The sequence below is a fragment of the Condylura cristata genome, unplaced genomic scaffold, assembly GCF_000260355.1.
Source record: "Condylura cristata isolate star-nosed mole 26May11 unplaced genomic scaffold, ConCri1.0 scaffold00041, whole genome shotgun sequence".
In the NCBI taxonomy this organism is placed as follows: domain Eukaryota; kingdom Metazoa; phylum Chordata; class Mammalia; order Eulipotyphla; family Talpidae; genus Condylura; species Condylura cristata.
In genome coordinates this window covers 2,364,135-2,378,403 of record NW_004567142.1, presented here as the reverse complement: position 1 = coordinate 2,378,403, position 14,269 = coordinate 2,364,135, and the positions used below count along the sequence as shown (strand labels likewise).

The following is a 14,269-nucleotide window of genomic DNA, read 5'->3' as shown; positions in this document are numbered from 1 at the left end:
CAGCACAGGCCGGCCCCGCGCTCCGCCGGCCCTGCGGGGCTGGGCTAGGGTCGGGCCTCCAGACTTCGCTGGGCCCGCCCCGTGTCCTTGTCCCACTTCTATCTTTCCAGCCTCCTAGCGTCTTTGTGTCTCTAGCTCTGACTCGGCCCCTTTGTCTCTCCCCAGCGGCTCCTGCTCCTCCCCGCCCCCACCTACCTCTTCACATTCTTGGGCTGCCCGGGGGAGCTGGTGGTGAGGTCGCCTAGCAAGTCCTGGAGAGGGCGGGAAGCTGGAGGAGGCCTAGGGAGGGGATGCCAGTGAGCCTCTGAAATCCCTCGCTACGGGGGCCGGGAGGCTGTGAGCTGATCTGAGAGGGGGAGGAGCAGCAGCCACGGGGGAGCCTCTCACCCTAGCCAGAGGAACCCCCAGGCCTGCTCTCCCTTCCCACCTAAACATACTGAACTTTTCCCCCCAGAGGTGGGGACTTATTGGTCGCATCATGTCTTGGGAAAAATACTATTAAAGTAGTTAGCCAGATATGGAACTGAGGGCACTGTCAGTGTTAACTCAATCCACACAGCACCCTACATGATGAGGAAACTGAGGCATAGAGAATTGATATGATTTGACTCAAAGATGCAGTTCCAAAATGGTAGATCCAGAATGTCTGACTTGTTTTAATTAAGAATCCCACAGAGGGGACTCACTCGTGATCCCCATGCCACTGAACACAGAATCTATGCCCCAAGTTATCCAGCAAAGAAGTAGCAGGCTGGGATTTGAATCCACACAGCCTGTGCTCCCCAGCCTCGCTCTCTACCTCTAGATAAGTGTATTTCGGACTTGGCACAAGCCTGGTCTGAGGCTGCAGGACAAATAGTTAAATAATAGATGTGTTCTGGATTTCTTTGTCCTTCTCTCCCCAATCTGAGGTCAGACTAAAAGCCAGGATAGTTGCGTTTTAGTGCTGTCTTTGCTACTAACTTGCTTTGTAAAATTCTGATCCCCCCATTTTCTCCTTCATCAAAATAACCAGTTTCCAGGGAGACTTCCTCCTAGAACACACTTTTCCCCTGGCCTGATAATGAGTGGGCTTAACTCTCCTGGCAGTCCTTTGTGGGCAGGGGTGAAATCAGAGGAAATGTCCAGGAACTGAGTTTTGTGCCTCTCCCAACACCTCCCATTTTCAGATGCAGGAGGGGACTAGCTTAAGGCTGGGCACTGCCATGTGTTGACAAGACTGGGTGGGTCCCTTCCTGGGAAGTTGACTTCCACCGTGAAGGAGTCCCAAAGCTGGCACTTGACTGCTAGGAGACAGGGGCACAGTGCCAAAGGTTACCTGTTGGAGTCGATGCCAAATGTTTAACTTGCCCAGCCACCTCCTTCCCTTCTCCTAGGAGTCCCCCTCCCATTTTCCTGTGAAAGACCCTCCACACCCTTTCCTTATATGGGTTGAGAGTGAGCCTGATCCAGTGCAGACCAATCAGAGAATTTCACCCCCTGGCACAGGGATGGATGTGTGACTCATTTGCTACCCACAAGAATTAGCCTTGAGACTTTGGTTAGAACTAATAGGAAAGAACACCTTCTTGTGTAGAAATCTGGCACTTCAGGTGGCTCCTGAGATAAAAAGACTCTGCCTCCCATGGGAAGCAGTAGAGTTGAGAAACAGGAAATTTTTTTGAGCTCCTGGATCCAGCCATGCCAGAAGGTAGTCAATCTTTGAATTTCCTGATTATGCGGATGGATAATTTTCCTTTACATAGACACACATTTTTGACCATTTTTTATTTGCGTCATTTGCAACCAAACCTGGCATTATGAATAAACAAAACCTGTGTGTCCACAAGAGGTATGGATTCTGTAAAGTTACAAGGACAAGGTAAGGGAAGGAAGTGGAAACATTTCAGAACTCTTCAAGCTGTCCAGGCTTTAAAGGACAGGCAAGCTAACTGCAATGGGAGCAACGGGGAAGATCATTTCAGATGAGGGGAATAGTCAAGTCACAAAGGCACAAGGCGGGGGCTCGGTGAAGGAGGGGGCAACATTTTGGAAGAACCTGAATACCTGGTAAAAGGTAAAAGGTGGCTCAAGTAGAGCCGGAAGGTGGACAAGCCAGGGGAGGGGTGACCTATTTAAATTTTGTCTTTACTTCCTGGAGCTCCAATTCCTGAGATTCCCCCTTCCCTCTTTTTCCTTTCCCTAGACTCTTGGCCAAGATGGGAGGGGGGGTCAGATGAGGAGGGCTCAGGCTGCCATCTGTATGCAAATTGTCTGGGATGCCTTGCTTCGGAGAGATCTTATGCAAATGATGCCCTCCTGGGAGGAAATCCAGGACCCTCCCCCATTAACTTGGGGACCAGGTGCTGGGTAGAAACCCCTTCCTCCCTAGGGTCCCCTCTCCTACCTCTCCTATCCATCTGTTCCTCCAGCTCCTCAGATTCCCCCTCACTAATATCTGCCCTTACAGTGGTATCTCTCCACCTGATCCATTCACTGGACCAAGGGGCCCTTTCTCCCTTTTTTGTTTCTCCATTTTCCTTGGACCATCATTATCATCGCCATTAATATTATCATGAACAGAACACATACTTTGTGCCTGACTTTGTACTGAACACTTTCCATAGTTATCTCATCAAAATTCTCCCAGTTGCCCAGAAAGAAAAGGAAAAATACCAGGTGGTTTCACTCATAGCAGTATAACGGACCAGGTGAGAAAATAATAATGAACAGCTATATACCAGAGACATTTTATGGGGGTGGAGTGGTGAATGGGATCAAAAACAGTGGGGGGAGGGAAATGCACTGGACTGTGGTGATGGCACAAGGATGATTTGGAGATGGGAAGCCCAAGGGGATTACAGCTGAGATGGAAAAAATGCACAAAGTGATGTAAAAATAAACTATTATATTATTTAAAAAATTCTTAGAGGAAATAAACCAAAATATTTTCTTTGCTAAAAAAAAAAAAATTGCCCAGTTGCCCTATGATCTTCCATTTTTGTCAGCTGCTGTCTGTCTGAAGATATTCAAGAGCCTTCAGTTATGCCATTTAGTAAACAAGAATGCCACACAAGACAGATGACGCAAAGGGTGGATTTTTAAAAAAAATATTTATTTTTATGCATACAGAACTGGGGTACAAGCTAGAGGTGCCGGGGCTTCACCAGAGACAAAGCAGAGAGCAGAACAGGCAGATCGATGAAGTACACTGCTGTGGGGAGCAATGGGTGGGTCAGGAGAGGTCTGCTGCTCATGTGGGTCAGCATGTGGGTCAGCTCCGGGGCTGGGGATGGAACTCACACTGAAGAGGCTGCAGCTAGCTTGCAATGCTGTGTCCTTACCCTTTGCACCACCAAGGAGGTCTCAGGATGGATTTTTTTTTTATTACAAAGTTTATTTTTACATCATTTTGCACATTTTTTTTTCCATCTCGATTGTAATCCCCGCGGGTTTCCCATCACCAAATCACCGGTCTCAGGGTGGATTTTAACAAGTAACTCATGAGTCCTGTTAGATTAACAATGTGAATTGAGAGGCCTCCCTGGTGGAGCAAGGGGTTAAGTCTGCCACGGAGCTGCCCCACAAGGTGCAGCAGACCTCTCCTGCCTCACCTGCTGGCTGCTCCCCTCAGCAGGGATGGATTGCTCTGTCTCTGGTGAATACCCTCCCCCTGCACCTTTGGCCAGTACCCCAGCTCTTGGTCTGCAATAAATAAATCTTCAGAGGGCCCTCCCTGGTGGTACAATGAATTACAGCACAGCACTGTGAGGCTGTCCACAGCCACTGCAGCATAAGTTCAATCCCCAGCCAGGGAGTGACCCACAGGGCGCAGCAGACCTCTCCTGTCTCCCCGTTGCTCCTCTCAGCAGTGGGTTTCAATGGATTCACTTGTTCTACTCCCCACTTTGGCCCTGGTGAGTCCTCTCAACCCTCACACCTCTGGTCTGTATCCCAGTTCTTGTATGCATAAATAAATAAATCTTTAAATTAAAAAAAAAAGAATATAAACTGAACATATATGGGAATAATGGGTTAGGTCCCAAATATTGCTGCATCCTTAGGATGCTTCTTCTTGGGAATTCCTGCTGTGTACCCTAACTCCTACACCAAGTCACGCAGATAAAACCTGTGGCTGCCAGTTAGTCAGTCATGGCCAGGTGCATTTGCCCCTGCGTGGCCCTGGACCCTTCTGGGTGCCAACCCCCGGTTTACTTTCCAATCTAGGCATCAAAGCCACACCCTGGTGAAAGATGGGACATGGAGCAGGTGTACCCTAGAACTCAGGTGCCAGGACTTCTGATTGTTTGTGCCCCAATTATATTAGCCTGTTCCATCTCTTTTCACTTGCTTCTCATCTTTGTTTTAAATGGACTCAATAAACCACAACATTTAAGAGTCTTGATTGGGTCAGTGAGCTATTCTGCTCCAGGGAGTCCGGCCAATCATCTCTGTAACCTACCAGGAGGTTTCCCACAGCCACTTGCCAATTTCCCATCGACAGATTCCACTCTGTCCATTTTGTGGCTGAGCAAACTGTGGGCAAGGAGGAGAAGTCGCTGCAGATTAGCGGCCCCTGAACTCCTCAGAGTAGCCCCAAGTGTGATTTACCTGCATCTGATGAGCTCAGGGAGCTGACTTGGCCAAGGTCACAAGGTCACACTGCCCACCTCTCACCACTCTCCCACCACAGCTGCTGTCCTCAACAGTTTTTCTCTTCAGTTCCAAGTGTAATTGCACTGACCCTAAGGCTCTCTCTTATCTCCCATTCCCCAGTCCACCCCTCCCACCTCCCCCTAAGTCCTGCCATCTACCTTGAAGCTCCTCTCCCTCCCCTGAGTAAGTCTCCTTAGCTGGCCTCTGCTGTTGCTGCCTCTGCCCTCTGCCCCCAGCCCCACCATCTGGGCCCTTCCTTCCCCAGGCTGCTCCAGGGGCAGCAGCTCCATCCTCCTCCCAAATTCCATCCAAAGTACAGCCCCTCTCCAGCTTCAACTCCCTCTGGGGCTCTGGGTGGCAAGAGAGACTGGAAACTTTTCCTTAAGGGGACAGCACCCCACCTCCCAAGCAGGCACTGGTCATTAGAAGCTGAGCTCAGTGCTCGCTGGACCCCCAAATTGCTCTCCTCCACCCTTGGCCAGCTGACTCACCCTCTGCTCTCACTTCTTCCTCCATGACATCAGACTTCTCCTGAGGTCTAGCAAGGGGTGGGAGGGGCAGCTGCGGGTGGGTGGGGGGAATGATCACCTGCACCCCCTTCCCTTCTCATTCCCAGAGGAGGCTCTGGCCACAGGATGGTGTCGAGGTGACAGACAGCATTTATTCCAGACTCCAGTGTCCACAGATGAGGGGGTGGGGGTGGGGATCCAGTGTCAAGACTATGCCGTAGGACGTCAGGTGGGGGACAGCAATGGAGGCTGGAGGTAAAAATAGCCAGTGGCCGACCCTCAGCCTTGTCCCAGGCCCCGCCCTGGGCTTGTGTCCAGGAGCTATTCTGGGGCCTGGGAGAGTCACATTCCCAGGAGGAAGGTCCCCTCCCACCACCCTCTCTCCCTCCCTGCAGGCAGGCAGGCAGGCAGGCAGGCAGGCAGGCAGGCAGGCGCTGGAGAGGTCCCCAGCCAGCAGAGGAAGGAAGGGAGGGCCGACTGAGACTGAGAGGGAAGGCGGAAGGATGGGAAGGAGGGGGCGGGAAGAGGCTTGAGCAGGGTTGGTTCTTGGTGCCTGCAACTCCAGGTCCAGTGAGGCTTCTAGGAGTCCCCAGGGCTCAGCACTAGGGAGAGGAGGGAGCGGTCAGCCTGTGCCCCTCTTTGGTGGCTGTTCCAACCCTCCCCCCACAACACACTGCAGGTCCACTCTCACCAGGGAGCTCAGGCCCCCACCCACCTCGTCTCCGAAGCCCCCACTGCCCCGCTTGGCTCCTCCAGAGGCGCCTCCCATAAGAAGGCCAGTCTGTTCTGGTCGCTCTGACCCTGCGCGGCTCAGCTCTGGCTCCCCAGGTGGCCTGGAGTGGGAGGAGGCTGGGTTGGAGGTGGTCTAGGCAGGGGGAGGAACTGGAAGTGGGTCCGCTGGGTGGGGGTGGGCTAGGGGTGGGTGGGAAGGGCTTGTGGATGGGGAGGGAGTGGTAATGGTATTAGGGTTAGGGTAGAAGAGGCCTTGCAGTGGCTGCTGGGAACGGTTGGGGATAGCTTTGGTGTGGCTGTGGATTGGTGTCACGGGTGGGGGGGGGTTGTTGGGTGGGGCCCGCGGATGGGGTTGGGCCTGGAAAGATCTGGAGTTAGGCATGGGAAGGAGATGAGGGCTCTTAGTTGGGTTTGGTGCCTGGGAGGTTAAATGCAGGTGGGCTTGAGGATGGCTGTGATGAACTGGGTTTGCAGTTGGCACTGGGGATGGGGGTGAGGACGAGACAGGCTAAGTTGGGTTTGGAGTTGGTGATGGGGTGGTTTGGGGTTGTAGTGGGGAGGAGCTGGAGATGGGATTACATCTCATTGGCGGTGGAGCTGCGGTAATGTTGGAATTGGTTAGGGCCACTCACGGAGCCCCCTTCTCCCCGCTCCGGCAGCATCCAGGGCGCCCCTTGCGTCTCATGCAGTAGAAGGCAGCAATGACAAGCAGCAGGAGGCCCACGCTGACGGCCACGGCTAAGACGGCCACTCCGGCCTGGGCAGCCTGGGGGGTCACTGCAGGGGCAGAACAGAGGACACGGTCAGCTGGCACCCCCTGACCGCCCCATGCCGGCTCCTGTCCCACACTGCACACTCACCAGTGCCGAAGTGGAAGACGTGCCGAGCGTTCCCATAGGGGTTGGAGGCCGTGCAGGACACACCTTCTCGGCTCAGGGCACTGGTCACCTTCAGGGTCAGGGAGCTGCTCACCCAGCCCTGGCCCCCAGGGGCTGGTTCTGCTGACTGTGGAGGCTCAGGTCAGGCCAGGCACAGGGGAACAAGGACTGGGGGTGAGGGTGTAGGGTGGGGGGTTCCTTACACGGTCATACGAAGAGCTCCAGGTGAGTTTGGGTTCTGGGTAGCCTCGAGCAGAGCAGATCAGCGTGACTTCATCTCCTTCCCTCCAGCTGCCCTCCGCCTGGGGCTGAGTCTCCTCCTGCCTCAGCTCCGGGGGTCCTGTGGTGGGAGATGGGAAGGGACTGAGCTGAGGCACCCCAGGGGGGAAGGGAGGGGAAAGGGGGGAGAGGGCAAGGGACTGGCCATGAGCCCATCCCCTGTCCGGCCCCCACAGCCACTGTGCCCACCCAAGGGTGCCCCCACTGCCAAACCTTGGACCAGCAGCTTGACGCCCCGGGTGCGGCTGAGGAGGGGCACTGTGGGCATGGAGGCCTCACATATGTAGGTGCCCGCGGAGTCGAAGGTGATGCTGTTGAGTGAGAGTGTGGGGCCGTCCTCCAGGGGTACCGAGTCCTGGAGACGGGAGAGGAAGAGGCGGCCAGGGCCGCGTGAGAGAAGGGAGAGGGGCTGGAAGGGCAGTGTCCCAGGGCTGGGGGGCTTCTGTCCCTCTCACCTTGGTCCAGCGGAGGGCAGGAGCAGGCAGTCCTCGAACAGAGCAGTTGGCAGTAGTATTGCTGCCCAGGGGCAAAAAAAGCTCCTCCCCGGTGCTGAGCTCCAAGGGGTCCAGGTCTGGAGGGGGGTACAGACTGTCACCTTCCCCGGACCCTCACCCACCCGCTCCTCAGGGGCTCTCCAGGGCTGTTGGGGGTGCAGACGTGAAGGGCCCGAGTAAGCAGAGAGCACTGTGTATTCCTTCAGACTCCCCCATCTCTGCGGACTCGCCAGGCCAAAGCTGCAGCCCAAACCTAACTCCAGAACTCGTGCCTGACGTGGCCCATTACCTCCAGAGCTGAGGTCTGGGCCCAAGGTTAACGGAAAACTCTGGAGGCGTGAGGTGTTCCTCCCTGGATTACCACCCAAGCCCTTCGCTCACGCCCGACCCCCTGTCGCTCCTCACACTGATTCTTTCACCAAGTCTTGATCAGCTCTGCGGGCCACTTAATGGGTCCTCCCAGTTCTTTCCATCTCTGAGCCCCAGGTCCGCCTGCCTTAACACTGTAGTCACAAGGCGCTGGTCTCCTTGCTGGACTGGACTCGCCCTCTCCTTGCTGAACAGCCAGCCTTCAAGACACACTGGCTGGCCCTCTTCTCTATCTGAAAATCCAGCACTCTTGGGCTCAAGGCCAAGTTTGTGGAGGAAGACAAAAGAACCTCCCTGGTCTTTTTAAGATCCTGCTCATTTTCTTTGACCCAACCTCCCACCAACCCATGGCCCTGAGCTGCAGCTACCCTGCTCTCTTGCCATTTTACTCCCATCTGCCTACATGTGAGTCCTGCCTCAGGGTCTTTGCACCTGCTGTTCCCTCTGCTTGGAATGTTCTTCTGGCTCCTTGCATCTCTAATTCCATTCTTTGGTTTCCTACTCAAATGTCCTCTTCTCAGAGGCCTCTCTGTCCCCCTTCAGTGCTCCCCTTCACTGCTGAAGGATTTTCTCCCCAGCTGTTGAGAAGAGTGTCAGCTGTGGCCCTCAGCTGTCAGCTTTCTCTGGGAACTGCCTCAGCTGCAGAGAACCCCTCGCTCAAGGTCATGTCCCCTTCCCCAGGCGGCCCACATCCTATGCTAGTTGATGTGGGGGTGTAACAGCCTGCCGCCCCTGCCCCAAGAGTCGTGTGTGTGTGTGTGTGTGTGTGTGTGTGTGTGTGTGTTGGGGAGGACCTCCAGTCTTGTTTAGGCTGCAACCCTGCTTCTCCCTTTGCCCAATCCTGCCTCCTTACCTTTACCTCTCTGACCCCTTAACAGATGTGGGTCCCACAAACTCCTGCTAAACTTTCTGTCTGCTGATCTCCTGGGGATGCAGCCTGCAACACCCCCGTCTAGAATAATCTCTGCTTGTCTGGCCAGTTCCTTATCCCATCTCTGTGTTGGTGCCTCAACGTGTCTTCTTCAGCTTTTGCCATCTGTCTCCCCACTGGACCGAGAACTCTGTGCAAGTGGGGACTGGGGTGTCTCGTTCATGGATGTGTCCCCACATCTGGCACAGGGGCTGACTCCAGGAATGAAGGTGTGAGGAGGGCGGAGGAAGAACAGTCTTTGCCCAGGGCTGGGGGAGGAGAGACAAGGGCACTGAGAAGCTTCTTAGAAGAGTGGGAGGCAGGAGCTTGGTGGAGAAGACGGGTAGTTAAGGTAGGAATGAGGAGGGAAGCTTGGGGTGTGATGAGAGGAATGTGTTGGCGGGGAGAAAGGTCAGCCAAAGGTGAAGCCAGCCGGGCTGCAGTGAGTCACATGGGCTTTCTCTGGATGGTACTAGGGAGCCACAGCAGGTTCTGAGCAGGGAAATGTCAAGTTTGGGTTTCAGAAAGAAGCCCCCTGGCTGCCTTGTGGGGATACTGGAGGGGGCTGGGGTAGGAACCTGGGGACATGAGAGGAACATCAGGACCCAAGGCCAGGGTGTAGAGAGAGGGTCAGAGGCAGAATATCTGGGGGGACAGGGCCGCCGAAAGGCTGTGGGGTCGGGTGAGGAAGCAGCTGGCGCCAGGGTCTTGCCCCGTCGCCGGGGCTCTCACAGGCCACACGCAGCTCCAGGGTCTGGGAGAGCTCCGCGTCCTCCGCCGCGTCGTAGTCCTCCACCCTGCAGCCGTAGGTCCCGCTCTGGCTCCGCTGCACCCCCTCCAGGGTCAAGTTCCCCTCAAAATTTGTTTTCAGCACGTTCTCCTGCTTGTCCTGGGTGACCAGGGATGAGGAACCCGGTTCAGGAGCCACCCGAGTGTGGCGGTGGGGGAGTCAGGAGGGCAGGGGTGAGAGCGGGCATCTTGGTAGGTCGGTGGGCACCAGGTTAGTGTCACACTGGGTCAAAGTCCACTCGAGGAAGGGGTCAGAGGCCCTGTTTGTCAGGGGTCCCCCCAGTCAGGTACTAGGCTAAGTCAGGACTCCCTCAAACCCGGGCTCAGAGAGGCCGTTATCACGCTCCTTGGTCCCTCATCTTTTGCCCGACTAAGCCAGGGGCCACCCAGGTCAAACGTGGCCAGTCAGTGCAGGTGTGGCTGTCACAGAGTCAGGGACTGGGAGGTAGGTCACCTGAAGGCGGAAAAACGTGTACTCCAGACTGGGGCTGCCGTCCCCCCGGCAGAACAGCTGGACAGGGTCCCCCTCGCGCACCCAGCCCTCTGTGGTGGCCGGGCTGCCCACCCAGAACTGCACGTGCTCCGTGGGATCTAAGGGACGGGTGGAAGGGGCGAGTCAGGGCGACTCACAATGAGGGTCAAGGACAGGGCAAGTCACGCGTAAAAGACGGGGCTGGATTAAGGGCGAGAGGTCACAGGTTAGAGGTCATAGGTTTTGTGGCTCAGGTTCACAATTATTCTGAGAGTGAACCGGAAGTCAGAGGTTGAGATAAGCTCAACATACAGGTCAAGGATGAGAGGTCAGGGTGGGTGACAGGTCAGTGTGAGATGTGGACCCAATTTAGTACGAGGTGAATATCCTTGGATTCAGGGTGCAATGACGGGGGTCAGAAGTCAGGAGGGGCTCGTGCCCCTAGCTGAGGTTGGAGACCAGAGGTTGGCAGCCAGCCAGCATGGCCCATGGCGGGTGGAGTAGTGGACGGAGAGGAGTATGAACCATACGGGGTGGGCCTGGAGGGTCAGGCCTCAGAGAGTTGTGGGGTCCAAGGTCAGGAGGTCAGGGCAGGCATGGACTCACAGTGCAGGGTGAGGTGGAAGTGGGGGCTCTCCAGGTGGCCTTGGCGGCCGTTGGGCAGCTTGTAGTGAGCGGAGCAGTGGAAGCTGGAGTCCCGGTCGGCCTTGTGGAGCCGCAGGTAGAGGGTGCTGGTGAGGGACTGCAGCCCCGAGGCCTCCCGCACAGTGCGGCTGGTTGTGTAGCCCTCTGGGAGAACAGGAAGGGCGTCAGCCTGTCTCCCCACCTCTCGGCCCCCCACCTCGTCCAGCTGGGCACCCCCGCTGCTCACCTGACTTCACCTCCATAGGCACCTCCAGAAGCTGCCCATTCCGATACCATGTGATCTGGGGGACTGGGTTCCCATTGAGGCTGGTGCAGGTGGCGATCTGTGGGGGACTGGGTGCTGAGTTGGCCCCCTCTTCCTTTAGGACTTCTCCCCACTCAGATACACCTGTCTGGCACCCCTGCTCCTCCTCCTTCACGACGTTGGTGTCCAGAAACCCCCCGCTCTCCCCTCCCACTGAACCTGGGAGTTTGGCCGGGCCCCCATATACCTCCTGGGCAAAGTCATCCATCACAGACAGTGTTCCTTTGTTGGGGGCGACCTCGGTGGCCTCTGGTATGGCTGTGGGAGAGACGCCACTGTTGGGAGCCCCTTCTCTGGGCTCTCACCTGCCCGCCCCTTCATGGAGGGGGGGTCGGGACACTCACCGAACACATGGAGCCTCACGGTGGCCTCCGCGGTGCCCGCGGCCCCCGCCCTCACCACGCACACATAGTCCCGCTCGTCGCCCACCTGGGCCTCGGTCAGCACCAGGCGCCCTTGGGAGTCCAACAGGTAGGGGGTGCTGCGGCCCCTGGAGTCTTGCACCTTGTTGTGGAACTGGGAACCCTGCCACTCGGCCGACGCCAGCAGGTGGCGGACCCCAGAAGGGTCAGGCTGTGGGGGGAGAGTCAGCTTGACTGCCCACCCATCCTCCTCAGTGTCCCTCTTTCCTCTTTGTGAGCTCTCGCTCTGGGCCCTCTGCCCTCCTACCGCCCCCCCCATCATCCTCATCCTCATCCTCATCGCCATGTTACTTCCTCTCCTGTCTGTTATTCTCTTTGCTTCTTATTCCGCTTCAGTCCTGCCCTGGGTCTCTGGCTTTCTGGGTGTCTCTCTGCAAGTTCTCTCTCAGGAGCCAGCAAGCCTTCTAAGGCGGGTTTCTGCATGCTATGCCTGGACTTCAGATACCCTCTTTAAAGTCCCTTGCCCTGGCTAGGCCTCAGTTTCCCCTTCTGTCAAGTGGAAAGGCAGCTTGGCAGAGCCTTTAGGATCCTTGGGGCTGTGGTGAGGGAATGGGTGTTTGTAACCTGTCTGAGTCCTGACTTCTAGGCCCTTCTCTGCACCCACAGATCACCAGCCTACAGCACTCACCAGGAACCATTCCAGCACAAAACGGTCAAGGGCCTCCAAGAGGGTACAGTCCAGGGTGACCGAGTCCCCTTTCATCACCTCCACCAGAGGGGGCACAGATAAGCGCACCTCAGCCTGGGTACCTATGGTAGTGGGATGGAGCTCTTAGTACAAGCATCAGTAGGAGAGCCTTCCAGAATGAGCCCCTCCCCCTCAGGCCCAGGGGTCCAGGCCCCAGCCTCTCTTCCCTCAGAACTAAGAGGTACCTCCTTATCTCCAGGGCTGGACTCTGGTACCATCCCCTTCCTTCCCTAGGATTCATGAGTTCAGGTAACTTGAGGGTACTCTTCTCCCTCAACAGTGGGGGTTTGATCCCTTAACTCCCTCCTGCCTCGGACCCAGGAGTTCAGGCCCTGCCCTTCCTCCTGAGACCAGGACTCTGAGCTCCTCTCCTCCAGGCTCAGCATCTCTCATCTCTCATCTCTGTGCCTCTGACTCCCCACAGCATTTCACTCATTTCTCCTTCAGAAACCAAGGCCTGCCCTGGGTCACACGGGTCTCTGGTGGTCTCTACTCAGTCTCCCTGGGGTAAAGTTGCTTTTCCTTGCTTCTCCCACTACCCTAAATGCCTCTCAAGGGTAGGGCAAGGGTTTGTCCCTTTGCCTGTCACCCCCCCCCCAGGCTTGATGCAGTGACAGGGTACCTGCCTCTCTCCAGCATGTGACTCCCACCCTCGGGTCTCTCCATCTCTCAGTTCCACTACCTCTGCCTCTCCCAGAGTCTCTCTGCCTGTCACTGCTTCCATCTCTCAGTCCCTGGGGCTCTCCCTCATGAGTGGGGGGCTGGGGCTTGGGTGGAGGGTGCGGCTGGGCCTGGAGCTGGAGCCAGGCAGGATGGGTGTGTGGGGGCGGTGAGGGGGGACAGGGCTGGGCAGGTTTCAGGAATGTGGGAGGGACAGGCTGGCTCAGACCTGCCCCACCTGGCGCCAGAGCCCCCAACCTGCCCCTCAGCCCCCAGCCTCTGGTAGGGCAAGGGAGGGGTAAGGTACATCACCTGGGACAGGATAGGACTGAGGTCCAATCCTGGTCCAGAGGGAGGAGGGAGCTGGGGGTCGGACTCCTGGTCCTGGGGAGCTAGTGGGAGCCTCTCCTGCATCCCAGGATCCTGGCAGATAGAGCTGTTCTCATTGGGGAAACCACACTCTTACCCTCCGGGCTGGGATCCTGGCCTCAGCTTTCAGTTCTTAGAACCTCCCTTCTCTTCCCCGCCCAGCTTGGCCCAACCCTGCCCCTGGGGGCCCACTATTTGCCATGCTTGTGCCAGGGGCCTGGGTTCCCAGGCACCCACCTCTGGCCTAGGCTATCCCATGGGAAGGGGTGTGGGGACCAGACTAGTGCTGAGCAGCAGGCAGCAAGGACAGCCCCTGAGAGCTCTCCTTTCCCCGATCCCGCTCATCTCCCTGTCCCTCTGCTGCCAGCACGCAGGGAGGGCCTCTGCCCCTGCCACCACCACACAGGTGTGTGGACTTACCAGGGGCCCGGGAAGGGGGCCCTGTTACTCAGAAACACTTTGCTGCACAGCGGCTGCCCGCCAGCACACCAGCTCCTTCCTGATGGGGGCGGGCTCTTTTTAGTGTCTGGGCTCTCATCTAGGCTGGGGACAACCTCACATGGATGTGGCTGACTGATTTCTGGCCACAGAATCCCAAGCCTGAGAACCTTCAAAAGGAGACCTTGGGGGTTTCTGTCTTCTGGGTCCTTAGGGGCGCTGCTCTAGCCACAGGAGGCCTGGACCCCTGGGTTTGAGAGAGCAGGGAGCCGGGGACCCAAATTCTAGGATTTAAGCACCCACACTCTGGGTCTCCAGTGGGGAGGGGCTGAGTTCTCAGGTAGTCTAATTCACTGTTATGGCATCCGCCGCCTCTATGCCAGGCTGTCCGCAGGTCCATCATGAAAGGAGTACCCTGATTCCACCTTCCTGGGGTCCCCAGGTTTTGCTTCCCGGGGTAGCCGAAAGTCCCCTCCCCTTCCTTTCCCGGGAGCTCTAGGGCCGTCCCGATCGCTCCCAGCTCTCAGCCTGAGCCATACCTGGGTGCGCTCCCAGCAGGAGCGTGAGCACCAGCAGTCTCGCTGCCAGGCGGGGCCCAGTGAGGGTGCCCGGGGGCTCCATATTCACGGCGGCGGCGGCGCTGACTGAGCCCGGGCTGCGGCTGGGCGGCCGGGGG

General features: G+C 57.0%; 1 protein-coding gene across 1 annotated transcript; it reads right to left on the bottom strand.

The window, feature by feature from the left end:
* Positions 1-5,271: 5,271 nt before the first annotated feature.
* BCAM (basal cell adhesion molecule (Lutheran blood group)) lies at positions 5,272-14,250 on the bottom strand. Its single transcript, XM_012733778.1, has 15 exons — positions 14,133-14,250; positions 12,067-12,188; positions 11,361-11,589; positions 11,204-11,274; positions 10,939-11,035; positions 10,674-10,856; positions 10,050-10,186; positions 9,539-9,695; positions 7,489-7,604; positions 7,247-7,388; positions 6,958-7,094; positions 6,737-6,881; positions 6,509-6,653; positions 5,860-5,977; positions 5,272-5,746 (listed from the first exon to the last, which is right to left on the bottom strand). The coding sequence occupies exons 1-15, from the start codon at positions 14,212-14,214 to the stop codon at positions 5,741-5,743; spliced, it is 1,887 nt and encodes a 628-aa protein (XP_012589232.1). The 5' UTR covers positions 14,215-14,250; the 3' UTR covers positions 5,272-5,740.
* Positions 14,251-14,269: the final 19 nt, after the last annotated feature.